Consider the following 25,894-nt stretch of genomic DNA (forward strand, 5'->3'; position numbering starts at 1 on the left):
TCTATGTCGTAAAAGGCAGGAGTCTAGCGTCATATTTCTACATGTGGCTGTCCAGTTTTGCAGGCGCCGTTTAGCAGACCGTCCTTCTCCCCGGCATCCTTCAGTTGACCATCATAGTTGATTATCGGTTTCCACTTCAGTCTCAGTCTGAATCAGTTGTACGCCAGTGCTACAGCTGTGTAGACCGTATCTGCAGTCTGGTTCTTTAAGTCTTCCAGTTTTGTTCCTTTTGCCCACAGTTGCTGGGGTGGGTGTGAGAGGACATTTCCTTGGTAGAGTGCTCCTCCAGAATACAGAAGGTCCGCCATTGATCTCAGCGCTGCAAGGATATTCTGTGACTCCATACAGATTGTGGTACTTGGTTTTTATTTCTAGTTCTGTGAAGAATGGCATTTAGTATTTTGATAGGAATTATATTGAATTGGTCGGGTTACCTTAGGTAGTGAAGTCGTTCATATAATAGAATATTCCTTCAGTCAACCCACGGACACCGGCTCATGTTCTTCCGTCTTCCATCTGTTCCATCAGTGGTTCGTAATCACGTTCCTCCTCCAGTGTATTCCTGAGCACGTTACTGTTTATATCCATTAGGGGTGGGACGTTTTCTTTGTTTTTCTGCCAATTTGTTGTCAATACATACTAACGATCCTGGAATTTTTGTTTGATTGGTTGCTTTTGTTTTTGAGCTGGTCTCGGTGTATTCCCCAGGTTTGAACTTGTGAGCCCAAGTGATGCGTCCAGGCAGCTGAGTCTGCAGCACAGACCACGGTGCCCAGCTTCCTTTGGCTGTCCCTTTTTCTTTTCACTGTACCACTGGTTGACCCGAGGACCTCAGGCATCATAGGAAAATGCTTAAGTACTGGGCTGCATCACCAGCCGTCTTTTGGCTTTTTTATTTTGCAACATAAACTCACTAATTTGGCCAGACTATCCTTAAACTTACCCTATAGTCCAGACAGGCCCTGGATTTGTTAGCACCCTGCCTTAGCCTCCTGTAGCTGGGCGTGTGGTTTGCAGTGCCAGGCCTAGCTTACACTCATTTTTAAAATGTTGATTTTGTGCTTGGCAGCATTACTAAATTCTTACATCATTTTTTTCTTTTATCAGTTTTGGTAGGTATTTATTTATTAGTCGAACCTTAAAACTTTCTTAAATAGGGACTGGGGAGGTGGCTCAATGGTCTGCTCTGGCCGCTCTTCCAGAGAACCCAGGTTCAAGCCCCAGCCCTCACATGGCAGCTCACCGTAGTTGCAGGGGAGGGGATCTGCTTTAGTCCCTGATCCAGTGCTGTGAGGAGACACCATGCCCAAGGCAGCTCTTTTTTTTTTTTTTTTAAAGATTTATTTTTCATTATATACAAGTACACTGTAGCTGTCTTCAGACACACCAGAAGAGGGCATCAGATCTCATTACAGATGGTTGTGAGCCACCATGTGGTTGCTGGGATTTGAACTCAGGACCTCTGGAAGAACAGTCAGTGCTTTTTTTTTTTTTTTTTTTTTTTTTTTTTCCCGGAGCTGGGGACTGAACCCAGGGCCTTGCACTTCCTAGGCAAGCGCTCTACCACTGAGCTAAATCCCCAACCCCCAGTCAGCACTTTTAACCACTGAGCCATCTCTCTAGCCCACCAAGGCAGCTCTTAGAAAGGCAAACAGTTAACTGGGGCTGGCTTACAGTCGCAGAGTCTTAGTGCAATATCATCCTGGCGGAAACCATGACTGCACGTAAGCTGACATGGGACTGGACAAGGAGCCAAGATTCTCCATCCAGATCCACAGGCAGGAAGAAAGAAATGAAACTCTGGGCTGGGCCAGGCATGGGCTTCTGAAACCTTAGAGCCCACTCCCAGTGACACGTTTCCTCCAACAGGGCCACACCTGCTAATCAAATACCACCACCCCCTATGAGCCTACAGTGGGGTGGGGTGGGGGTGGGAGGCATTGCCATTCAAACCATAATGTGATCAGGTCCGCTATTATGTCTTCTACAGGCACCAAGCACACATCTGGTGCAGACACACAAGCAGACCAAATGCTGAAACACATAAACACAAAAACTACCTTGTTTTAAAGCTCAGGCTATCAGCTGAGTGTGGTGATGCACACCTTAAGATCCAGCACTCAAGGAGGCAGAGGCAGGTGGATCTCTGAGTTCAAAGTCAGCCTGGTCTACAGGGTGAGTTCCAGGACAGCCAGGGCTGCACAGAGAAACTTCGTCTTGAAACAAAGCAAACAGAAGAGCTCTCTGTATGGCAGGGCCATGTAGCTGTGCGGTTTGGTTGCCCTTGATTTCTTCTCCTGTTGAACCGTTCTGTCTAGGACGGGAAGCATGGCTGAGTGTAAGAGTGTGCAGCTGGCATCCTTATCTTGCTCCCCACCTAAGAACTGCCCTCAGCTTTTTCCCATTCAGTATCCACAGCCTTTGCTGTGAAATGTGTCCCTTCTGTGCCTATCCTGCTATCCTGTTCTTTCCTTCCTCCCTCTCTCTCTCTCTCTCTCTCTCTCTCTCTCCCTCTCCCTCTCCCTCTCCCTCTCCCTCTCTCTCCCTTCCTTTCTTTTTCTTTCTTTTCTTTTTACTAGAACCTGTATGGGTTTATGATTCGCTGAAGAATGACACCCCGGACTCAAATAGTTTGTAAACACAGAGTGATTTATTCTGCAAAGTCCAGCATGCTGGGGTCTCCCATCACCTGAGTAGAGAGACCCCCGAGTGAGCTCGCAGGCTTGATTTAAAGCATGTTAGGGGATTCCGGGGGAGGTGACCTCTGTGTTAATCTGTTGGGTCCGTCTCTTCAGACATTCCATTACCAGGGTGTGAGGGCTGGAAACTTGCTGGGGAGATCTGGAACTGTTGGCTGAGGAAGAAGCTGAGGAAGTCTAGAAACTGCTGCTGACCCTGTCCTAGCCTCAGGCCAGGTGGCAGGTGGGGCAGCTTCTGAGGACTTGCCTGGAAATGCCTAGTTCTCGGAAACAGATTTAGGCTTAGTCTCCTTACCTGCCAATCTGAAGCCTGTCATGGAGTCAGCCTAGCCTTCTCAGAACCCACTAACTAAATTATAAAAGTATGTAGGAAGGCTGGAGAGATGGTTCTGTGGTTAAGAGCACTGGCTGCTCTCCCAGAGGTCCTGAGTTCAATTCTCATCAACTACATGGTGGCTCACAGCCATCTGTAAGTGATCTGATGCCCTCTTCTGGTGTGTCTGAAAACACATATAAATAAAATAAATAAATCTTTAAAAGAAAAATATGTAGGACAGGCTGGCCTCAAACTTACAGAGGCCCACCTGCCTCTGCCTCCTGAGGGCTGGGATTGCAGACATGCACTGTCACAGAAAGCCATGGACTCTTCCTTTATCTGATGTCAAGATTGTCGTACAGCCTTTCTGCCCGTCCTTCCGTTAATGTGATAGGTTTATTGGTTGTATATGTCAGATCATTCTTACCTCTCTGTTGTTGGAGCTCGTAGATTTTGGCATGTTTCCATTTTCTTTCAAGATTTATGAATGCTGTCTGCATGTACACCTGAGTGCCAGAAGAGGGCATCGGATCCCATGACAGATGACTGTGAGTCACCATGTGGTTGCTGGGAACTGAACTCAGGACCTCTGGAAGAGAAGCCAGAGATGTTAGCCTCTGAGCTATGTCTCCGCTTCCTCCGTTTTCACTTTAAGATGTGTTTATTTTTATTTTGTGTGTATGAGGGTTTACCTGAATGTATGTAAGTGTATCTGGTACATTGTGAGGGAGGCCAGAAGTCGTTGGGTCCTCTGGAGCTGTGTTTCAGGCAGTTGTGAGCTGCCTGTGGGTGTTGGAACCAAACCTAGATCTTCTGCAAGAGCAACACATGTTCATAACCACTGAGCCCTCTCACCAGCCCTCCTCCCACACTTCGTTTTTATTTTTATTTATTTTTATTATTATTAATTTTTTTTTTTTTTGGTTCTTTTTTTCGGAGCTGGGGACTGAACCCAGGGCCTTCCGCTTCCTAGGCAAACGCTCTACCACTGAGCTAAATCCCCAACCCCTCGTTTTTATTTTTAATGAGAAGTTTGTTCGTGGCTTATTCTGTTCATTTGTTCAGGGTTGATTTGGCTGTTGAAAGTCCTTCAGTAAAGCTGGGAGAATCCCAGCACTTGGGAGGCAGAGGCAGGCGGATGTCTGTGGGTTCGAGGCCAGCCCAGAGTACAGAGTAACTCGAGGATAACCAGGGCTGTTACACAGAGAAACCCTGTTCGGAAAAACCAAAAATTTTTTTAAAAAAAGTCCTTCAGTATCACATTGTGACTGTGTCCTGTCCCTACAGATCCAGGAAGCTGCTGTATATCTCTGTGAATTCTGTTGTAGGTTACACAGACATGTCTAATTGTTTGTTATGTGTCCTTCTCGAAGTTATCCACCCCCATTACACAGTGGTGCTTTCAGTCTCCTTTTAGAATTTTTCTTTTCCTCTTTTCTATTTTATCCCATGTAAGTATAGCAGCTCCGCTGCTTTGGGGTTCTTTTTGTGTGGACGTCTTTTTGTGTGAACGCCTTTTTGTGTAACATCCGTTTTTGATCCTTGAACTGTCAGTTTATTTGCTTTCCGCTGTGCAAGTGAGTTTCTCGTAGGTGTCATGTGGGCGGGCCTTGTCTTTATTGTACCGAGCTCGGTACCTGTGGAATTACCTATTTTCATCAAGGTCATTACTGGGTAGGAAGACTTGTCGCTCCTCTGTGGGCTGCTCTGTCCCTTACTCGTCGTGTTTCGGCATTTCCGTTTTAGTACTGACACTTTAATAACTGGTCCACCTGTGAATTTTATACTTAGGCATTTGTTTAAATCACTAGTGGCTCTCTTTATGTTTCCTTAAGCAAGCCTTACGAAGGTGGTCTAGTGGTGATGAATTCACTCACCGCTTTGCTTCTCTGGGAGACTTCAGTTCTTCATTCCGACGAATATCTCTGCAGGTGTGGTGCCCCCCCCCCAGGGGAAAAAGGGGACATCCTGAGCTCCCTCTGTGGGAAGGGAGAGTGGTGTGTCCTTTCTGGAAAGCAGTGGCAGTTTCTTCTAAGGCTAAGCTAAACTTACCATGCAAATCAGCAATTCTACTCTATGCACACAAAAGAAATTAAAATATATGTTCATGCAAAGGCATACATGAATGGTCACAGAAACATTATTCAAGACAGCCGAAAAGCAACTCAGATGTCCTTTAGCGGCCGAATGGGAATAGAAAATAAAATATTATCTTGTGAAAGAGTAGGGCCCAGCATTCCAAGGAGAAGAGCACCCGGCCAGACGAGCCAAACATTGCCCGAGACCCAGCACAGCCTCCTCTTCTTTTGAGACGGGTCTCCCTCCATAACCCTAGCCGGCCTGAACTTGGTTCTCTCAAATTCAGAGAGAGCTAGTTGCCTGCATCTGCCCCCCAAGTGCTGGGAGCAGAGGTGTGCCACCAGGCCAGCCATGCCCAGTCATGCCCAGAAGCTCTAGATGCCTTTAACTTGACTTTATTATTGAAATGTAGTTTGTGTGTGTGTTTGGATATGAGTCCTCTTATTTTATCATAAAATACACTTGTCGCTGTTATAAAAACTAAGTAGAGAATGTACCCCTAGTTCTCACTAGCGGGCACAGAATCATCCTGGCTCTTTGCAATAAAAGTTTCGAATACTCGTTCCCTGTTGTCTCACCGACTCCTGGCGTGTCTCCTCTGCAGCCCACCTGTTGACCTTTCGATTTCAGTGATCTTTTGCATTTCTGGATGCTGTAGTTGACTTTTTTATTTAATTTGCCTCGTGGGCTTGGTAGATAGCTTAGTAGGTTGTAGTACAGGACACACAAGTTTGGGGACCCAAGTTCAGGCCTCCAACGCCCATGTAAAATGCCTGCCTGTAAGACCAGCCTCCAGGGTCAGAGTTGGGAGTGTTTAGGGATGTGACAGACTCTGGCAGCTGTCTGCTCACCTACCTAGATGAAAACCAGCAAGGTCTAGATTCAGGAGACCCTGTTGAGGGAATAAAGCAGAGAGCAATCTAAGAGTACAGCTGACATCTTCAGCTGCTGGCCTTTGTACAGGTACACACAAGCACATGTGTGTGCATGCACGCACCACATACGTGTATGTATACACATGTGCACACATGCACACACATGCACACACCACATATATACACATATACTGTGCATATGTGTACATACATTCATACGCTGCACACATGTGATTGCACATGTATATATTGCACAGACACACACATACACATGTGCTTACACCCCTAATAACCACATCCAAAAGAAATGTTTTACAGCTTTAAAATATTTTGCTATCTTCTTGCATGTACTGTCAAACTTGTCTTTTTTTTTTTTTTTTTTTTTTTTTTTTTTTTTTTTTTTGGTTCTTTTTTTCGGAGCTGGGGACCGAACCCAGGGCCTTGCGCTTCCTAGGTAAGCGCTCTACCACTGTGCTAAATCCCCAGCCCCCGTTTTTTTTTTAGATAGAGCAAACACCAGTGTTTTCCAGCCTGGGTCAGAAAGACCAACACCGGCCGTTGTGACATCATGCTCATAATGTCTTCTTGCTGCCCGCCTCATTCTTTTTATGATGTGCTAATCACCATCCTCAAATATTTTTAACAAACCGAGGCCTTGGAATGAAAGTCCTCCAGAAGCTTTGTTTGTTTTTCTTGGGCCAGAATCCTTTTGCCAAATACTTGGAGTTCAGGAGTTCCTTAAACCGTGACACTTGACTAACACATAGTCCACAGAGCCAGCTGTTCCTCTCAAGCCCCACTCACCCCTGTAGTTGCTCTAAGTAGAGCCTGTTTGGGCTGGGGTCCATCAAAGGTGATGCTGTGTAACTCAGGCAATAACATCCTCATTGTGGAAGCTACGCCATCTGTGGCGGCCTAGCGGAAGTGAGGGTGCGGGTGTTGGCAGACTGATCTCTGTCTGTCACGCAGTCAGTCAGTCACCTTCCCCATGCAATGCAGAAAGTGCTAGGAATGGTTTGTGAGGTCCACTCTGGCGTCCTGCCTATGAATCCCACATCAGTCAGCCATACAGGAAGACTTCATGGCCTTGCTAATCCCTTCAGAGTCAGTAGTGGATTGAGCGAACAGACATTCTTTTTCTTACCAACTGGATATATGAAAACTAGGTTAAGCGTTATTATAACTTTGGTTTACCAGTTTCCCTCTGACCTTTGTTTGAGTGACTATTTTACTATCATTGATTTCAACTTTCTTTCAATTTTTTTAGCTTAGTGTTATTTTACGTGTGAAGATGATTTGCTTGAATGTGTATACATGCACCACGTCTGTGACTGGTAGCTGTGGAGGTCAGAAGAAGGCATCAGTTCCCCTAAAACTGGGGTGACAGATGATATGAGCCTACCTGTGTGTGTCGGGCCCCCAGACCATGTTGGTCCACCTGTTCCCATTGTAACCCAATGGGAACAGTAGCTGTGCCCTGCCCAGGGGAGGGGAGGAGACACTGCACAAGGAAGCAGACCCAGAAAGCTGGCAACCAGCAGAGCTGGTCCCCAAGCTACACAGGTAAGCGATAGTGGTCAGGTAAGGGACCTGGGGTATGAATAGGGGGGATCAAACCTGGGTCCTTTGCAAGAGCAGGGTGTGCTCTTAAGCCTGTACTATCTCTCCAGCCCATCCTGTGTGTGTGTGTCTTCGACTTCCACCTTATATGAAGAAGGGTCTTTTGTTTGATGACATATATGGTAAGCTAGCTGGCCCAAGGGCTTCCTGCCTCTGCCTTCCATCTCCATAGAACCACTGGAATTTCATCATTACATGGATCCCAGTGATTCAAACTCGCTCTCTCACACTTGCATGGCAGGCGCTTTACCTACTGAGCCAAGCCCCTGCCTCCTACCTATTTGATACCTTGATTTCTGCCATAGTGAGACGCCTCCGGGCTCCTTCTATTCCTCCTCCTCTCAGGCCTGTGGATTTTCAAAGTCTTCATTACTTTCAGAGGAGGGTGCTTTGAAGACCAGAATCTGCTGGGGAGGTGGGGGAGGGGTGCTCCTTTTTACTGGGACACAGTACTTTTTAGTACTTTCAAGGAAGTCAAATGTACACTGTTAAATTGTGATTCATTTATTGTTTCTATTTAGATTTTATACCGTGTTTCATTTTCTTAGCTTTTCTGTTTTATCTCTTATTAAATGGGAGAACCTTGATTCCTCACATCCTTGTAATTGTGGCTGTGTGCTCTACTCAAGCAATTGCAGCCTCAAAGCTGCTGTAGGCTAGAACCTTGAGTTGGTTATCTTACTGCAGAAGAACTGTTGACATTTGAACTGGGGTTCCACTAAAGTGTTAAATATCTCAGAGGAGGGCACTTGCCTACCATGTGCAAGACCCTGAGTTCCAGCCTAGGCACACATGGGGAGGAAGTAGCAGAGAGAGGGTTGGCTTTGTAGGATACGCACACTCTTTTTTCTGGAGTATACCGAGCCTCTCCACCTGCTGAGATCAGTTTCACCTCCTTGCCAGTCTCGGCACTGCTGACTGCTCCTCTCTGGGTTCTCGGGTTTTCCAAGCATCACAAACAAACTCGTCCCTGAACTCATTTATAACGTTTTGTTGTCGTCGTGCATGTCTTAGAACTATTCCTTAAGCTGACTTCAGAGGGAAGAAGTCATCTGACCCATTGCAGATTCCCGATGGGTGGCGTCCCCTTGAGTGTGAGACACCTGTCCCATTGTGCTTGTTCACTGCTGGGTCATATAAAAGCTTCAGTCATTTGCTGTGTGAAGGCGTGTTTTGTAGTTTAACCTAAGAGGTTGATTACAGTCTTCAGGCTACTCAGTGAAATATTACTCCCAAGTCAGTCCCTTCATTTGGTGTTTTGGAGTCTGAAAGACAGAAGTGTGAAATGTTAAATGGAACACAGGTTGGTGTGGTTTTTTTTTTTTTTTTTTCTTTTCTTTTTTTCGGAGCTGGGGACCGAACCCAGGGCCTTGCGCTTCCTAGGCAAGCGCTCTACCACTGAGCTAAATCCCCAACCCCCGGTTGGTGTGTTTTTTAAAGAAACTTACTAAAGTAGTAAATTAATAATGACTTGTTTCTTGAGTCTGTTTTCAGTGGTGGGTATGGTGGTGCACACTTTAGCCCCAGAAGTCTGGAGGTAGAGGCAGACAGTTCTCTAGGAGTTTGAGGCTAGCCTGAGCTACATAGTGAGACCCTATCTCAAAACAGTAACAGAACAAAATACACCAAACCCCAGAAAAGCCAGGAGGCCAGTGTGGGACCTGTCAGTGAGCTAGGAGCCCTGCAGGCAAGTTACTAAGTACGGGATCTCCTTCTGTGAGCTGCTGGGTGGAATTCCGTAGACTGGCCTTCAATAGAGGTAAATCCAGCCCTCCTCTCTGAACGTGCAGTGCTCCCCCTTCATTCCGAGTTTACGTCTAACATGGTTGAAAGTTTCCATGTTCTTACTGCTGCTGCTGACAGGTCTGACTGCTCGCCCGCATGTTTAACAGTAAAATGGAGTGTGAGCCTGTTCCCAGGGTGCGTGTCTTGGTGCAGCAGTGCATGCATGGCCAGGGAGGGAACCCTGTGCTCGTCTTCTCTGCCCAGGGTTCGCTCTCCTCCCTGCTGTGATGCTGTCCTCTCTTGATTACCTGTGTGTCCTGGGGAGCAGGTGCCAGACCTCAGTGGGTTCGCTAGTGTGGGTGACCCTAATCGCCAACAGCTTGTCAGACAGCTGAACCTGCAAACCCTCCTGCAGGCTGCCCTTCTCCCCATACCTCTTCTTTGAGCTGCTCAGCCTTTTCAGGGGCAGCCTGGGAAAGCATGACCAGCATCTCACATCTCCTGTGTTGAGCATGAGCCGTCTTCACCGCTCACCGAGATTTCTTCAAGCCTCTTGAATTCAGATCCTGTGTGTGGGGTGTGTGTGTGTACGTATGTGTACGTGTGTGTGTATATACACGTGCTTGCTTATACATTATTTCTTGAGCATCCACCCTCTGTCCTCTCCCTCCAGCTAAAGACCTGGTTCCCAGGCAGCTCGCTTTCCCTTGAGGTATCCCAGGGCCTGCTGCGCCTACTGCCCAGTGTCTCCTGAACTTCCGTGGCTCAGACCTCACCTTCATTTTCGAGTTGTAGTAAAATGTCCATAGTGTGACCTGCGCACCACAGGTGCACCCTCAGCAGCATGTGAGTTCCCTCCTGACTCTCCAGGCCAGTGCATACCGTCTCCCAGACCTCCATCGCCCTTGCAGAAGCTTTGCCCTGCAGCAGTCCCCACTCCTCCTGCAGCTCTGGTCAGTCTCCACTGTGCTGTCTCTGGAGTTTGATGACTGGAGGGTCTCCTAAGTGGAGTCCTCTTGTATTGTCCTCTCTCTGGTTCCATTTATACGGCAAGAAGCTCACCAGAGCTTTACTCCTTTCTGAGGCTAAGGGATGTTGACGTGCTTGTACTGACACTTCCTTTACTGGACAGCTGAGGTAGAAAGTGCTCAAATACACTGCCCCTTACCACATGCCGGCCATTGTCCCTGGTGCCTGTGAGGGTGGGACCTAAGTGTCTGTTACAGATCCAGGAAACTCATGTTGCATTTGCTGGAGGAGGGAAGAACACTGCAGCTCTGGCCTGTCCTTCCCTGTCCTCTCAGAGACTGCTATTGTGTCCCCTCTCAGGGTGCTTAGGATGTCCAGGATGGTCAGGATACCCAGGATGCCCAAGATGCCCAGGCACAGGCTGTTTTATGGCTTCCTTCTCCTTGCTCTGCCTTGGGGTTCTTTTTTTTTTTTTTTTTTTTTTTTTTTTTTTTTTTTTTTTTTGAGCTGGGGACCGAACCCAGGGCCTTGCACTTGCTAGGCAAGCGCTCTACCACTGAGCCAAATCCCCAACCCCTCTTGGGGTTCTTAAAAGCAAGATCAGTTGTTAACTGACCTGCTGCCAGATGCTAAGGGTGGAGGCAGACCATATAGAACAGCTGGTGTGGAAACTCAGATGCTTGAATACTTTCTATAGAGTTCATGGGTTTCCTGTCTTCTCAGAGCAAAAAAAAAGATGTGAGCACCTGCTCCGGTCTGAAAGGCTCCCAGCCCAGCTGCAAGGATTTAAAGTGAGCCCAGGGCAAAAAAAAAAACAAAAAAGAAAAAAAACAAAATAAAGTGAGCCCAGGTCTGCATGCAGGAGCTGGGGTAGCAAGCTTTGCTCCATAAGCTTTCGAGATAAGCTGTGGTGGCTCTGCTCAGTCGCTGGAGACTTGCTCGAATCAACAGGGCCACCCGAGCCTGTCCTTTCGTCCTTGATGCTGGCACAGACTTTCCTGGCAGCCTTTGAGCAGAGCTTCGTGCTAGGGAGCTTTGATCTGTCTAAGGAAAGTCTATTTTGAACTACAAGTGAAGGCAGAGGTTTTAGGTTAGACTTTTTTCCCAACGAGACCCGTAAGCCGTGCTCACATAGGTCTCAGGGGTTTTAAAAAGTGGCACTGGCAAGTCTGACACTATGCTCTACCACTGCATTACTATAGACTTTCAGGTTAAAATGCCAGATTGCAGTGGTGAGAGAGAAAAAATAAAACCTTTGGCTAAATTTAGAAGTCAAGATCTGAAAGTTTGGTTCAGAAATACTTACTAACATTAAATCAGTGGGGTGTGTTTATAGGCAGGTGGTTTGTTTGGTTTGTTTGTTTATTTGTTTGTTTGTTTTTAGTAGAGAACAAAACAGTGACAGAAGACCAGGGAACACAGGCAGAGTTTAGGTCTCATGCAATGTGAAGATTCCAGAGTCTTCCTGGAAAGTTCCAGCTCCTCCCCACTTTCCTGTAGGAGGCCTGTGAGTTCCGACCTGTCACAGCACAGCCCTGGCCTAGGAGGCCGGGAACTCTTGAGAGTCAGTGTAGAAGGTTGTAGCCCTGGACCCTGGACGGGCGATGACTGGAAGGCACAGGCCACTGCATCGCCACCTGTATGGTGGTCTTCACGACTGTGTGTGGTGCCTGACTGACGTGACTGACGGGACTCAGTAGCATGTCCTCCCTCTTCGTGTAGTCGAGGCTCGCTGATCAGAGGTGGGGCTGCCTACTCTTTGTGTACAAGGACAGCACTGACAGGGCTAGCCTGTGGGAGGAACGTCAAGCCCCGTGGTCATTCCAGGGTTAGTCTCCACCTAGGTTCTATAAGTGGCTCTACTGTGTCCCCAGTCATCATGTGGGGTCCTTCCGGTGTTCAGTTGGTGGACAGAGGCATGTTCTGAGGAGAGCAATGGCTGTGCCTGCAGCCGACCTGTTGGGACTGGGCTTAGTGGCATACTGCCTGGGTCCTGCACTTTGTGTTTGAACTCAGCAGGGGGAGCATTATGGCCAGTTGGAGCCAACAGTATTCTGCTTTATGGATGGATTGGTACCTTGTTCAGCCATCACCAGAGAAGCTTCCTCCTGCGGCTGACAGGAATGGATGCAGAGACCCACGGTCATACATTATGGGCATATTGCTTTATTACTAGCCAAAGAAGGAAGCTTCCTGGGCCATTCATGGCTCCCTCTTCCCATGTGTCCTTCCTTCAGCTCCATTGGAGCAAAGGATAAGACTACTTTAGCAATGCTGAAAACAGTGATCTCTCTGAAGAGCAGCCAGTGCCACCTCGGCACCCCTCAGTGGCCTCCTGGACACTGAGAAATTATGTTGTCTTTTCCACTCATATTTCTAATTTTTACACATGTATGCCTGTGTAAACTTTCACAACCTTTCTCAGTCCCTTTGACATTAAAGTAGTTTACAGTGTCTTAGAATCTTAAATAGTCATATTCTCAAAGAATAAATTTCTTTGGAATAACTTCTCAAGGAGGTGAGAAGCTCCTCACTAAGAACTCTTAAGACACTCATAATCGAGATTGAAGACAATGCTGAAGGGAGGGTGTCTTAGGGTTTCATTTCACTGACCTCTGCAGTTCTTACAAGGACAACATTTAATTGGGGCTGGCTTACCATTTCAGAGGTTCAGTCCATTATCAGCATGGCGGGAAGCATGGTGGCATCCAAGCAGACATGGTGCTGAGGAGCCAAGAGTTTACGTCTTGATCTGAAGGCAGCAGGAGGAAACTGACATTCCACACTGGATGGAGCTTGAGCAGAGAAAACCTCAAAGCTCACTTCCTGTGAGCAGTAATGCACTTCCTCCAGCAAGGCCACCCTCCTAATAGTGCCACCCCCATGGGACGAGCATTCAGACACGAGTCTGTGGGAGCCAAAGCAAGTCAAACCACCACAGAGGGGCAGCCAAAGCTCTTGCATTGGAAGACTAGGGCAGTTAAGGTATCAGTGCCAGCCTAGGGACCTACAGACGTAGACAGCCCTACCAAGATATGAGTGGTGTTTGGTCTAGAAATAGAAAAATCATCTTAAAATCCACTGGGACGATCAAGACATCCCAAATCTTGAAAAAGGAAAGGGCTGGAAGACTTATGTATCTTGATTTTAAAACAACAAAGTTATAGTAAACAGGCCGACTTTGGTCTTCCATAACAACCAACCCGAAGGCTAGACTAGGAGTAATTCCAGTTCACAGGGGGAAGGTTCTGGAAACTAGAAGTCCACAAGCAAAAGATCCTCACCTCACACACATACAGAAATTAATTCCAAATGAATCAGAATCCTGAGCACTATGAACCAAAAATATAAAAAGTCTTTGAAGGAATTGGGGGGTGGGGCGTTCATGATTTTAGATTCAGCAATGAATTTTTGGACACATTGTTAAAAATTAGGGGTAATAAAAGACAAACTAGGTAAACAGTGCTATATCGAACTTAAAAACTTCAGTGTGTGCAAGGATACACACTTGGCAGAAGGGGCAGCCTACAGAGGAGAGGGAAATATTTGCAAGTGGCTAGCCCGATAACAGATTAATATCTGGACCATATGGACTCCTACACATGAAGCAACAGTAAAACAACTTAGTTAAATATATAGAAGACTCAAGTTGACATTTCTCAAAATATACACAAGCGATCCATAGGCCCCCATACACCAGCTCAGCATCACTAGTCGTTAGTGATGCTAATGAAAATTACCCTGAGATCACGTACAAACCAGTGCTGCTGACGGTGGAGGACTGGACGCTGTGTGCTGTTGGCAGGAACAACAGTGGTACAAGGGCTGTAAAGCTGTGTGGAGGTGCTTGACAGAGTTTAGAGTGGAACTATCCACATCAGGGCACACATCTGGAAGAATCTAGAACCCTGAAGTACATACGTGAAAATGGTCAGGACGGTGCTGGCACTGTGGCTCAGTAGACAGAGGTACTTGCTCCGGAGACCGTTGATCTGAGTTCTGTCCTGGGGAGACCCACAAGGTAGAAGGAAAGGTCTGGTTCCTGTAGGCGGTCCTCCGATTTGTGCACACACCCAGGTACATGTAGGAATAATGAGTTTTGTGTTACAGGTCATAGTTCAGCCCAGAATGAACTGTCTCATGCATGGTTATTACATTTCTAGAATGGGTTCTCAGAAGCACCACGCAGCTCTTGGAGCCTGTGGCAGACTTTTCTCAGCCAGTGAGCAAAGTCCGCAGCTCTGTTGTCAAAGCCCCGACACAGTGCACTTACTGTTCTCTGTGCCGCTGGAGTCGGACGGGTAAGATGGCACAGTGGCTGCCACCCCTGGGTTCTGTTCCCTGGGACCAACATAGCAGGAAGAGAGAACTGACTCTTAAGCTGTCCTCTGACCCTCACAATTGCCCCTTGACATGTGTCCGTCCACTAAATGCAGACAGATAATATGTAAAAAAAAATTACTGTTGCCCTAATAGATGAAAACTGTTTGCCATGCATTTACCGACTGCTCATAGTTCTGTTTACATGAAATAGATCATTTAAATCCTAAGGGCTTAACGTTTTTCTAATACATTTTATTAATCTGTATTTATATTTTCTTTGGTTGAGGGGGGATGTGAAAAAGTTCGAGGTTATTTCAGTTCTGATTCTTGTGAGAAGGTTTCGGTGGCAACACGCCTTTAATCCCAGTACTCTGGAGACAGAGGCAGACAGATCTCCGAGACCAGGCCAGCCTGCTCTACAGAGTGAGTTCCAGGACAGCCAGGGCTACACAGAGAAACCCTATTTGGGAAAACAAACACCAGAATTGATTCTTGTGAAACATACAAATTAACTGTTGTCCGTCAGTCATTGGTGGTTGTAAGTGTCCTGGTCTAGCTGTAGGGTTGACACCTCTTCTAAAAGCTGTGGGGTTGGAGTAGTCGTGACTTGTTTTATGTTTGTCTAATTCACAGTAGATACATTTTGGTGTGAGGAAGGGCTTGAGCTGATTTTTGCATATCAGTTAGCTGTCTTCTAAGAGCTGTTTGTGTGATTCTCTCCGTCCCACTGACCTGGTTTATTCTTCATTGTCTGAGAGCGTTTGTTGGTTTGGGGTCACTGCTCCTGCATTGTGTTCTTCCTGTGATGTCCGCCTAGTCAGACTCTTCACTGCTCTGTTGACTCAGGTCGGTGGCTCTAGCCTCTCTCTTCAGAATTGTCCTCATTCTTGCCATTCTTTTTCCGGATGAATTTTAGGACAATCTCGTCATTTATGTTGAAAAAAAATAAAGAGGCCCGCCTGGATTTTGAGTGGAAAAGAGCGTTTAGTCAGACGCTGGCCCAGGCACCGTGTGTCCAGTTCCGGAGCACACCTCCTGTCCTCGGGCTGTTCGTTCATAATTTAGATTGGGGGGGGGGTGCTTTTCTCTTTTTATATGGGCTCACCGTGTAGTCCAGTCTGTGATCCTCCTGCCTCAGCTAGATGCTGAGAGGGCGGTGTGCCCGTCTCATGCCCAGCTGCAGTGTGTTTTATAGTCTTAGATTCTTTAAAAACTACTTTCTATGCAAAAAGTTTCCAAGAGCATGGGAGAAGTCACTAATAAGGTTTCAGATCCTTTGATCTAAGATCATTAGGAAAAATACATCAAAAACTGTCTTTGCTTTTTTTGCCTTTGAATTTGTCTGCTATGTAAAGCTGCTAGACATCTCCCCTGCGTGTCTGTATTCCACCAGCACAGCGCTAGGTGTGCACAGCGTCTGGCCTCGGATGGCATAGTAAATTATTGGCATAAGGGTACAGGAAGTGTCTGCTTGTGGACCCTTAGCCCCTTCCCACGTTGCTGTTTATGTCTTTGTGAGTCCCTCTGGATCACTCCTTGACTGAGGAGGTGACTTGAGGGAAGTGACCTTTGCCCCCAGCACTGCCTGCCTGTCTTGAGAGACAGAGTGGGGTGGGGGGAGATTGTAGGGATGGGGTTAGTTGAGAAACTTTGGGAGACAAGTGGGCAGGCAGACTCTCATTTGCCTGTATTACCTCGTGATCAGAGCACAGGCTGCTCTCCAGGAGCCCACAAGTGCAAGCGCAGAGAACAGCATCCGGTGGGTAGCTTCCACTTTCCAGGATTGTTAGAGACAGGATGCCGGACCGAGGTACACCTCCTCAGCAGGTCTGTCCCAGCCCTGCAAGCTCACTCCACCTGTGTCTGCTGAGCTGTAGAACCTGCAGCATCTCTGGGGCAGAAGGAGAGAGGCTAGGGACTCAAATAGCCTTCTTTCCTATTGAATGACCTCAACAGCTACTGAGAAGGTAAATCTGTTCTTGGGGAGGGAGGATCCCGTAATCACCCTCGTTCATTCACCACAGTGGTAATGGGCCTGTGTGTCAGGTGTATTTAGGAGCTAAAGGCTTTTATTTATCTTGTTCTTGAGTTGGGCATTGTAAAATGGCACAGCATAATTCCAGAAAAGTTTCTGGAAAGTGAGGAATTTTCAGTCCTCACATTTCCATCGCCTCCCCACCAGCACCCCGACACTGCTCCAACTGGAAGTGCTCTTTTCTCTGAGAATAACTTTTTAAAGATAGGAAAAATAGTGTAATAAATGAATAGAAAAATCTCAATTTTAAATGTAAAGAAAGCATAACTTAAGGAATCAAACATAACATTTTTAAACTACAATAATGGAACGGGCCAAAAGACAGCTTAGTGGGTAAAGACACTTGCCACAAACTCTGAGGCCCCAAGTTTGATTCCTGTCACCACATGGTGGAATGAAAAAACTATTTTCCCACAGGTTGTACAACAATGAATAAATAAATTTACTTGAATGTAAAATAAGCCTGACATTGCATTTTCCTTATGTCCCTGCCTCTTATGTTCCTTATGCCTGTGAGATACCTTCATAGCCATGGATAGATATATCCTGTTTCTGTAGCACTTCCTGGCTCCTCCATAGATTTTTAACCCTCGTTTTTCTGGGTTGGGGGTGGAAACTAGGTCTCAGGAAGAAACCTGTGTCCTGGCTATAACCCCTCGATTGCCCGTTGAGAGTAAGGAGGCTGAGCGCATGCACCCGTTGGAGCTTTGCAGTGTTTAAATAGCCGTTTACTTCCTAAAAACTGTGTTGCCAGAATGCTCCTAAAGTAAGTGCTCAGGCTGAAGGTGTAGTTTAATGGCAGACGTTTGCCCAACGAGCACCAGGCCCTAGGCTCCCCCACTAGTACTTCTGGGAAAGGAAAAGGAACCTAAATGAATAAAATAAGAGCTGAGAGGCAGAGGGCACAGGACAGGTTGGTCTAAGCTACCACTGGATTGGGGGAACCAGTTTGGGAAACGGCAGAATCATGGAGGACGGGTGAGCATACGCTCCCTCTATCTGGTTGCTCTCGGGTCATTCACACTCTCTGATGGTGCTTGTGGCCCCGGTGCCATCCTCCAAGAGCTGGGATTCTTACCTAAAAGTTAGTGAGAAACGAAGGCTGTAAACCCGGAAAATGCCCAGGCTTTCAGTGCACACATACTGACAGCCAAACAGAACGCTCTTTCCGTTTGCAGGTTTTTTTTTTTCCCAGTGTCATTTTAAGTTGCAGCTTCCAGCCAATCAGCGAGCTCCAGGCCTAGTGACATCACGAAGCAGCCAGTTCCCTCCAGCTGCAGAGAGCTCCAGTTTGTCTTTTTTTTTTTAAAACTAAAATGGAGGCTGGTTTCTTGCCCTAAGGAGTACAGCGCCCTTCCCGCTGGAGCCTAGATGTTGACATGTAATAAAGCGGGCAGCGGGATGGTGGTGGATGCGGCCAGCTCCAACGGGCCTTTCCAGCCCGTGGCCCTTCTCCACATTCGAGGTGAGTTATTGTGTGTTACTGACCGGAACCTTCCGTGGGTAGTTAATAAATGGCTATTGTGCTTTGGATAGGAAAAGCAGGAAGTCTAACCAGCGGAGTCCCCTTCACGTTGACGGGACTGAGCCCGAGCAGGCAGGGGGTGTCACCTCCGATCGGTGGGCATTTTACACATTACTTACGGGGCCTGAGGCTCAGGAGGCCTTGCACGCAGAGTTCAAAGCTGGTTTTTCTGCTTTCTCCCTGCTCTCCCATCCCCCTTTCGAGGCTGTGCTGATGTCAAAGGATGTGAAGTCACTGCCCGGGGAAGGTCTTGGGTGGGGGAAGGAAAGAGAGGCGGGCCGGCGGGCCTGGCTAAGTTGTCTGCTCGCGGAGTTTGTTACCTTGGTGCTAGCGTTGGTTAGTACTGCAAGGGTTTTGCCAGGGACACAGCTTCAAATTACAGATGGATTGCAGGCAGAGAATGTGCAGAATTGATCAAAAGGGAACTTCATTTTGGAGGATGCGTACTCTAGCCGTGCAGCCTGAAGGGAGCTAGGCTCCTGCTTGCGATACTGAGACCTGCTGGGGTTCGGTTGTTCAGTGTTAGCTCTGAGCTTTAGAGCAGTGCGAATGCTTTGCATTTACAAAGGCTTTGTTAAGATTTAAAAGGGCAACAAGTTCTCAGTGTGGATATAGGTCACGGGAATGCCCAGCCTGTTGGAAGAAGTGTGTAGCTCTCTCCATCCTCCTTGAAATGCTGTAGAAATTGGCTTCCACAATGGCTAAGTCTAAGACCTCGGCCAGGAAGAAGCAGAGGGTGACCACAGGTGCCTTAGCTGCAGGACCCAGGCAGAAACAATATGTATGTTGTTTCTGACCATTGGCTAACGCGCAGAAACTTGACTGGATTACAGGTAGAAAAAGTCCTATATTAATACATTTAAGGTGCCTTATGGGTGATTTTTTTAAATTTTTTCATTTTTATTTTATGATGTGTATATTTTGCTTGCATGTGTGTCTCTGTACCACATGCATGCCTGGGCCCACAGAGGTCAGAAGAAGGCTTCATATTCTTCAGAACTGGAGTTAGGGATGCCGATGAACCACCATGCAGGTGCTAGGAACAGAGCCCAGATCTCTCCAACAGCAACAAGTGGGCCTAACCACTGAGCCATCTCTCCAACCTCAACAGCCCTCTTGGTTTGTTAGCCTTCTGGTGTTTATTAGACACCTGATACTCTGGTTCTTTTTGGAATTAGGAATTTGTTCAAAAATAGAATCATTTGGTTTTACATTTTATAAATAGAATCATTAATTTTTGGGAGGCCCTGCTAGTTCCAGACTTTACCATACCTTGTCATGGAGTGTCCCCCCCTATCTGTTCCATGTCTAATTGTCAAGGAAACGGAAGTGCCTGACCCTGAAAGGGTTTTCAGAAAGAAACCTGTAGCATCCTAAACCTAGCTAGTGACTCAGCTGATGGAGCAGCTCCTAACTGTTAGTCTCTGGGAATACTCGATCTCCTCCAAAGACTTCCTAAAGCCACTGTCCCTGTTTATTGTCTTAACCTCGGGCAGTGTGCACCAGGTACTGAAGGTCTTCTAAAGCGGCTGACCTTGAGCTCCCCCTCGCCACAGTCCCCTGCTGAGAGGGACAGAGACCAGGAAGAAACACCTGTGGGCTGGGAGCCCTGGGAAGCCCAGGAGCCTGACGTGCTGGGAAGGGAGGGACTGGAGAGGGCTGTCCCCACCCCTACCCCTCCTTAAGGCTGAGGGGGTCTTTCACCCCAAAGGGAATACAACTTGCCCAAGATCACATAGCCCTTAAATGGTAGGACTAGAGTCCCAGTTTCGGAAGCTGTCTTGTCTTGTTGGCTGTCTTTAGAATTCACTTTTGGGAATTTGTGGATGTTGGCAGAATGTCTTGCCAGAGGATTACAGCTTCTTCCCTGGTGCCTGCTCGCCTGTTCAGTTCAATGGCCCCGTTTTGCATAACAGTTTTGCACCCAGAGTTAATTTCTTATTCATTTTGCATACCTTGTGTTTGACAATACCACACACTAGGCTGTCCTAACTTGGAACTTGAGCGAGGAACTTGAGCGATGCAGTGGCCTGCTTTCACAGTGGGTGGGGACACTGGGGTGGGGGCTGTCCAGTCACAGTGACTGCTGCTGCTCACCTGATTGTGGTCCCAGTTCGGTAGCTGGTGACGCTGATAATGAATCATGTGGGGAATTTGCCGTTCCTAAAAGTTCAGGTGTGAAGGAAGACGGTTTAACCAGGTGTAGGCCTGACTGCCTGCAGGGAGAGCGACGCTGTAAATTTAGCTTGACGACTTAGATCCTGCATTTGCAGCACTGTCCAAGAGAGCAGTCTGCCGAGATGAGAACACACTTTGTGATGTCCACTCTACTAGCCCGTGGCCACATGTGACCGTCAAGCACTTAAAATTCTTTATTTTAGATAAGTGTCAGCCAGGGTTGTCAAATTGGACAGCAAAGGTCTAGTCTGGAATTGGCACTCTTTGAAGTAAAGTCCAGACTGTAAATATTTTTGCCCTGAGCAAAAGCAGCTACAAAGGTAAAGGAAGAGGCACCTGTCACCCACAGAGGTTTATTTACACATGCAGGGGGCAGGCTCCCCACCTGCTCTAGCTACTCCTGCGTGTCTGAGCTGCCTGTGAAGAGGAGTAGAACATGGTTCCTGAAGCTTCCAGCATCGCCTCTCCTGCCATCCATGGCTCGCTGGAGCTCAGCTGACCCACCTCAGAGCTAGGCGTCAGGCAGAGACAGCTCAGCCAGAAAGAGGCCAGTGACCAGGAAGGAAGCAGGACAGGCAGCCTGGAACTTCTTCCTGATGACAGTACCTGAATTCAGGGCCATCAGAAAGTCTTCCACCTGTTAACCTTGTGCTGATTGATGTCCTAGCAACTTCCGGGTAACAGTGGGGACATCTAGCTGGTAGCAGGAGAGCCGGTGGTCCTTTTTAAAATAGCCTCTTTCTCCTGGGAAGTGGGGTCTAATGAAGGGAACCCTGCTCTGTCTCAGATGCTTGCTGGGCTGGTGGGTGTTCACGTTGCCAGTGAGAAAGACAACTCCATGCAGGAAGCAGGTGAAGCAGCTGACCCTCCATCCCGCCTCCATTTCCCACACAGGGACCGCGCAGCGCGGGTGGGCGGGTGCTCAGGACACACTGAGGCGGGTGTTGTCTAAGCGCTGGCCAGAATGGGATCCACTGTTAGCCACAGTCTCAAAGCAAGGGAGGGAAGCTGCCCGAGTGAACGTAAAGTAAGGACTCCTTCTCTGGTTGCCTGGAGTTAACTTCGTGAGCCGCTGTCACCCACCCACCCTCTGAGAGGCAGAGTATCGGAAGGAGCAGAGCACCCTCCCTGCGCATGCACCTTCTGGGGAAGGGGTGTGTGTGAAGGCTGCAGTAACTACTTCTGCCCTTGGAGTGGGGAGAAGGCCTACTCACGTGGTTGTTGCCTGAGAGTAAAAGCCATTTTCTGATTTTTTTTCATTGAGACATGCTAATTGTGTGGAAGAATGAGAGGGGAGACTGGGGATATGGCTCAGTTGGTAGCCATTGCCCGGTGTCCACGGAGCCCAGGGCAAGGGTTGGGTTCTCGGGCGCTCTGGAGGTAGAGACAGGAAGATGAGAAGCTGGGACTTCATAGCTCAAAGACAACAGCCTGGGCTCTGAGAACCTGGGCTAGGTATCCTGGGAGGGCAGGTGGGGGTAGGAAGAGAATTGGTGGCAGGTCAGAGGCACAGCTGGCGTGCGCCAGCCTGCACCTGCTGTGTGTTTGCCCTGTAGTACTTTGCAGGCCCAAGGAGCCCTGGCTTGCTCACTTGCTCTTAGCGATCCAGCCTGCTGGTCAGCATCTATCCTAGTGTGTCTCAACCTCTGGCCATCCAGCCTGGGGGCCTACTGTGTGGATGCTGCCTCAGGTGTCTGTCCCAGAGGCAGAAGCAGCATTGACTACAGGTTTGTGAGTTTCAGGACCAAGGCCACGTCCACCTGCCCACTTCTCCTTTTCAGTCACTCCAATGGTGAAAGACATTATTTTTCCTGTTTTCCTTCTGGAGAGAAAGGGGAGTGCCTTCTGCAGGACCACAGAAATGCAGTGAGTCTAAGACAATCAGAGCCCAATACAGCTCCTGTCACAGAATTTCGAGGTGAGGGGAACAGTCATTGTTTCCTGCACACAGGACTTTTTGTATCCTGTGATGTCTGAGGAGCAGCAGTCCTTACTTATGAGAAAGTAAGGCTTGCTGTGGGTCATACACACCCACTTACTTCCTCACAGGCTTTTGTTTTTTTCTTAAGATTTTTTTAAATTTGAGAGAGAGAGAGAGAGAGAGAGAGAGAGAGAGAGTGTGTGTGTGTGTGTGTGTGTGTGTGTGTGTATACACATTTGAGTGCAGGAACCCAAGGAGGCCACAAGAGGGCACCGGATCTCCTGCACCTGGATTTACAGGTGGTGTGAGTCACTAGACACTGGTGCTAGGAGATTCTGATCCTCTGCAGGGGCAGAAGTGCTTAATGACAGGGCCATCTCTCCAGCCCCCAAAAGCTTTTTCTTAAACCACGTGTGATAGAATGTATTCCTAGCCCTCTGGAAGGTTAAGACAGGGAGGATTGTTTTAAGATCAAGGCCAGTCTGAGGTGCATAGCCAATTTTAAGGCCAACCTGGGCTATGTAGCAAAAACCAGACAAGGCTCAAAAGATGGCCACAGGTGAAGGAGCTAGCCGCCAAGCCCCTAACTCCACTCCAATTCCTGGAGTCCACATGGTGAAAAGAGAGAACCAGTTCTTACAGGTTGTCATCTGACCTTCATACACAGGCTGTGGTATGTATATTGTATGTGCCTGCATGTGCGCGTGAGCGTGCACTCGGACACACACACACACTAGAGTTTTTGTAATGTAATTTTGAAAATGTTTAAAGCCTTCCTTTTTAACTGTGACAGAGACTGCCCGAAGCAAGGACTCTCTGTGCAGATGGAGGGCTGGTTTTATCTTAGGTTTGTGAATTATTCCTAAGTCAAAAAAATCGTTCTGGTTTAAGAATGCAAGCTAAAGTGTAATGGTTAAACACCGTGAGTAAATGTAGATCAGCTTCGTGTTTGGTAAAGTACAAAACCAAGGGGCCGACAGGACTGCTCAGAGGAAGGGGCTGGTGATCTGAGTTCTGTCTCAGCAACCCACGTGGTGAGGGAGAGAACCGAGTCCTTGTCCTCTGCCCTCTGACGTGTGCGCACACACGTGCTGAAATATATTTAAAATATTATTTTAAAATAACTACAAGATCAAGCTGTGATGGAGTGGTGCTCACCTGTAATTCTGGCACTGCAAGACTGATATAAAATTATCAAAACCTCAAGACTAACTCGAGATGTTTGTAAGTTCAAGGCCAACCTGGGGCACACACCTGAGGTGAAGCCTGTTAACTGTGGGTTTGGGCAGTTGGGGAGCACTGTGTGCTGCTGTCCCCTGTGCTGTGGACTTCCTTGGTTGTCTGGGTGTGGTACTGCAAGGGAATGCAGACTGAAGTTTATCAGGGAAGCACCAGGATCTCTGCTAGTCTCAGGTAGCATGCTAACACAAACAGCGTGGGGTCCAGGGAAGGAGATGCCCCAATATCCATTCACTTGTACATAGGCTTCAAGGTTTTCATGATGCTTGAAGGAAGACTGTTAGAGAAGCTGTGCTTTAGGAAGAGTGCGATAGGCCTGTTGAAGCATAAGAATCGTTCCCTAAGTGGTCAGCAGCTGCCCTGTGTGGGTTGTTTTACCCCTGGCTGCTGACTCACAGAGGCTGCACAGCTCCCCATGTATTTTGAGGTCTGTGCTTGATTTGATATTGACAGCATTCCTACTGGCCTTACATAGTAACTAGCTGCCTGTACGGTACTTGAGATAAAACCAAGGTTTCTTCTGAGTTTCAGGGTAAGGACAAAGACACACGATTAGATCCAAGCCCCTTGTTATATCAGGTACGTGAGCCTAGAAATAGGAATAATAATTCGATTTCCCTCAGCACTGTTTGCGAGAGGGATAAACAGGAAGTATAAGTCAGTAACTTAAGATGAAATGTCTCTCCATATGTTAGTGGTGGCTGTGGGGACCCTTTTGTGGGGTACCTGTGGTACTTTCTGGAGCCCAAGAGCCAACCACAGTTACAGCTGGGACACCTGTGTGTTTACTGCCCTTGAAGTTCAGTTGAGGTCTGTTTGTCTCTGGCTTCCCAAGCCTTTTCATCTCCTACTGTGTTGCCACCCTAAAGCAGCCCTCAGAGCCCTGTGAGCGTGTGTGAAGTCATCTGCTGGGCGATTCCAGGGGCCACCTCGAACTCCTGGGCTCAAGAAGCCCTCCCGTTTCAGCCTCCCATGTGTCTGGGACTGCAGGCGTGTGCACCGTGCCTGGCTGACGCTGGTGTGAGTCATCAGGAAGCACTGATGCTCTGCTTTTCTTTCGGCTTACTTTAACCTTTTCCCTGTCAGATTAGACAGCATTTGAACTAAGTGAGATCTCAGGTGTAACCCTGTCTTACTATTTTAATTTTTAATATCGTGGTGCTTTTGTAGAGCTTGATATGTTAATATTTTAGGGATTTTACCATCTCTTTATCATTTGCATATGACAGCTTTTATCATATGCTGAATTTTTTTTTTCTTTTTCTTTTTTTTCGGAGCTGGGGACCGAACCCAGGGCCTTGCGCTTGCTAGGCAAGTGCTCTACCACTGAGCTAAATCCCCAACCCATATGCTGAATTTTTTGTCTGCTGACTATGTTGCCCATAAGTGCTGTTTCTAAATTGTGGTGCTTTAACATATAAAGTCCTGAGAACAGTAGTAGTCTGTTCTAGAGAGCAATCAGAGCTCTTGCAAAGTTGCTGGCCCTTCAGTCCAGGTAGGCTTCAGAGAAGAGGTGGGAGGAGGTGCATACTGAAGCTGGTTTCTGTTCCCACACAGCTCTGTGTAGGCCAAATGCACCCAAGGGCCACACACTCAGAACTCAGTGGTTGTGACAACCCTGCAGCCTACAGAGAACCATGCACACCAGGAGCCCCAGAGTCGCAGAGCTGCCTTGAAGGGGTCTCTGCAGGGGTGCCTTTCAGATAGCCATCACAGGAAGAGCAGTGTGTAGAGCCTGGCTCGATGTTGAGACAGTGTTGGGTAAACAGCTACTTTCATAGACTAAGGTAGCAGTGGCCACGGTGACTCCGACGGGCACGTGCCTGTCTGACTTGATGAAGCATGAAAGTATTCACGTTAGAAAATCCCACCTCCGACACAAACTTTCTCAAGTCTGTGATGAAGTGCACAGCGCCCATGGAGGCGTCTCGGGACGGCTGCATCTCAGCTGGCCTCAGTGCTTTGGCTCTGCTGAGGAAACGCCCCTCCTGGTAAATTGAATTATAAGCTTACTTCTCTTGCCGCGTTCCTAGGGCCATCACTTTTGCTTGAAATACCAAAAGCCACACTGTGTTTATGACATGAACATTTTGGCTTATTTCCTCAGAAATCCAAAGAGTGAGCTGATATGCTCAAGGAAACAGTCTCCACTACCTTTCACCTCTTATAAATCTTTAGCTTTCAAACCAAGTGTCACTTTTGGAAAATTTGTATCTGCCATTGTAGGTATGAAAGCTCCCAGGAAAGACTGTCCTGCTGGGTTTGGTGGTGTTGCCCGCTTACAGTGGGAGGTCTGTAGTGCTCCAGTATGCTCCTAGGGACCAACTAGTAACACAGCGCAAGACGTAACCAGCAGCAGAGCCGCTGACTGTGCACTGCACACTAGGGTT

At 47.7% G+C, this 25,894-nt stretch overlaps 1 protein-coding gene and 1 long non-coding RNA gene across 32 annotated transcripts in view; one reads left to right on the top strand and one right to left on the bottom strand.

The window, feature by feature from the left end:
* The window catches only part of Ppp2r5c (protein phosphatase 2, regulatory subunit B', gamma), a 136,645-nt gene that overhangs the window by 23,250 nt on the left and 87,501 nt on the right, over positions 1-25,894 (top strand). For 4 of the 13 annotated variants that reach the window (XM_039112973.2, XM_063262524.1, XM_039112974.2 and 1 more), the window contains exon 1: positions 17,876-18,106. The exons of 7 other annotated variants lie outside the window; for them this stretch is intronic. In XM_039112973.2, coding sequence (XP_038968901.1) covers positions 18,013-18,106 — 94 coding nt within the window. In that variant the 5' untranslated portion in view covers positions 17,876-18,012. Of the gene's footprint in view, positions 1-17,875; positions 18,107-25,894 lie in introns of those variants that run through there. 2 more of the 13 variants (NM_001191112.2, NM_001415128.1) reach the window with 1 other exon arrangement.
* Positions 8,078-20,598, bottom strand: LOC102547242 (uncharacterized). Of its 19 annotated transcripts, none has more exons than XR_010052366.1 (6): positions 17,720-17,848; positions 16,301-16,497; positions 15,339-15,565; positions 14,205-14,325; positions 12,942-13,035; positions 8,078-8,854 (listed from the first exon to the last, which is right to left on the bottom strand). It is a non-coding gene; the product is annotated as an uncharacterized LOC102547242 (long non-coding RNA). The 19 variants fall into 19 exon arrangements; XR_010052376.1 differs by adding an exon at positions 9,749-9,880 and having other exon boundaries at positions 12,942-13,007; positions 14,205-15,565; positions 17,720-17,847; XR_010052373.1 differs by adding an exon at positions 9,749-9,880 and having other exon boundaries at positions 14,205-15,565; positions 17,720-17,847.

Source organism: Rattus norvegicus, chromosome 6, assembly GCF_036323735.1.
Source record: "Rattus norvegicus strain BN/NHsdMcwi chromosome 6, GRCr8, whole genome shotgun sequence".
In the NCBI taxonomy this organism is placed as follows: Eukaryota; Metazoa; Chordata; class Mammalia; order Rodentia; family Muridae; genus Rattus; species Rattus norvegicus.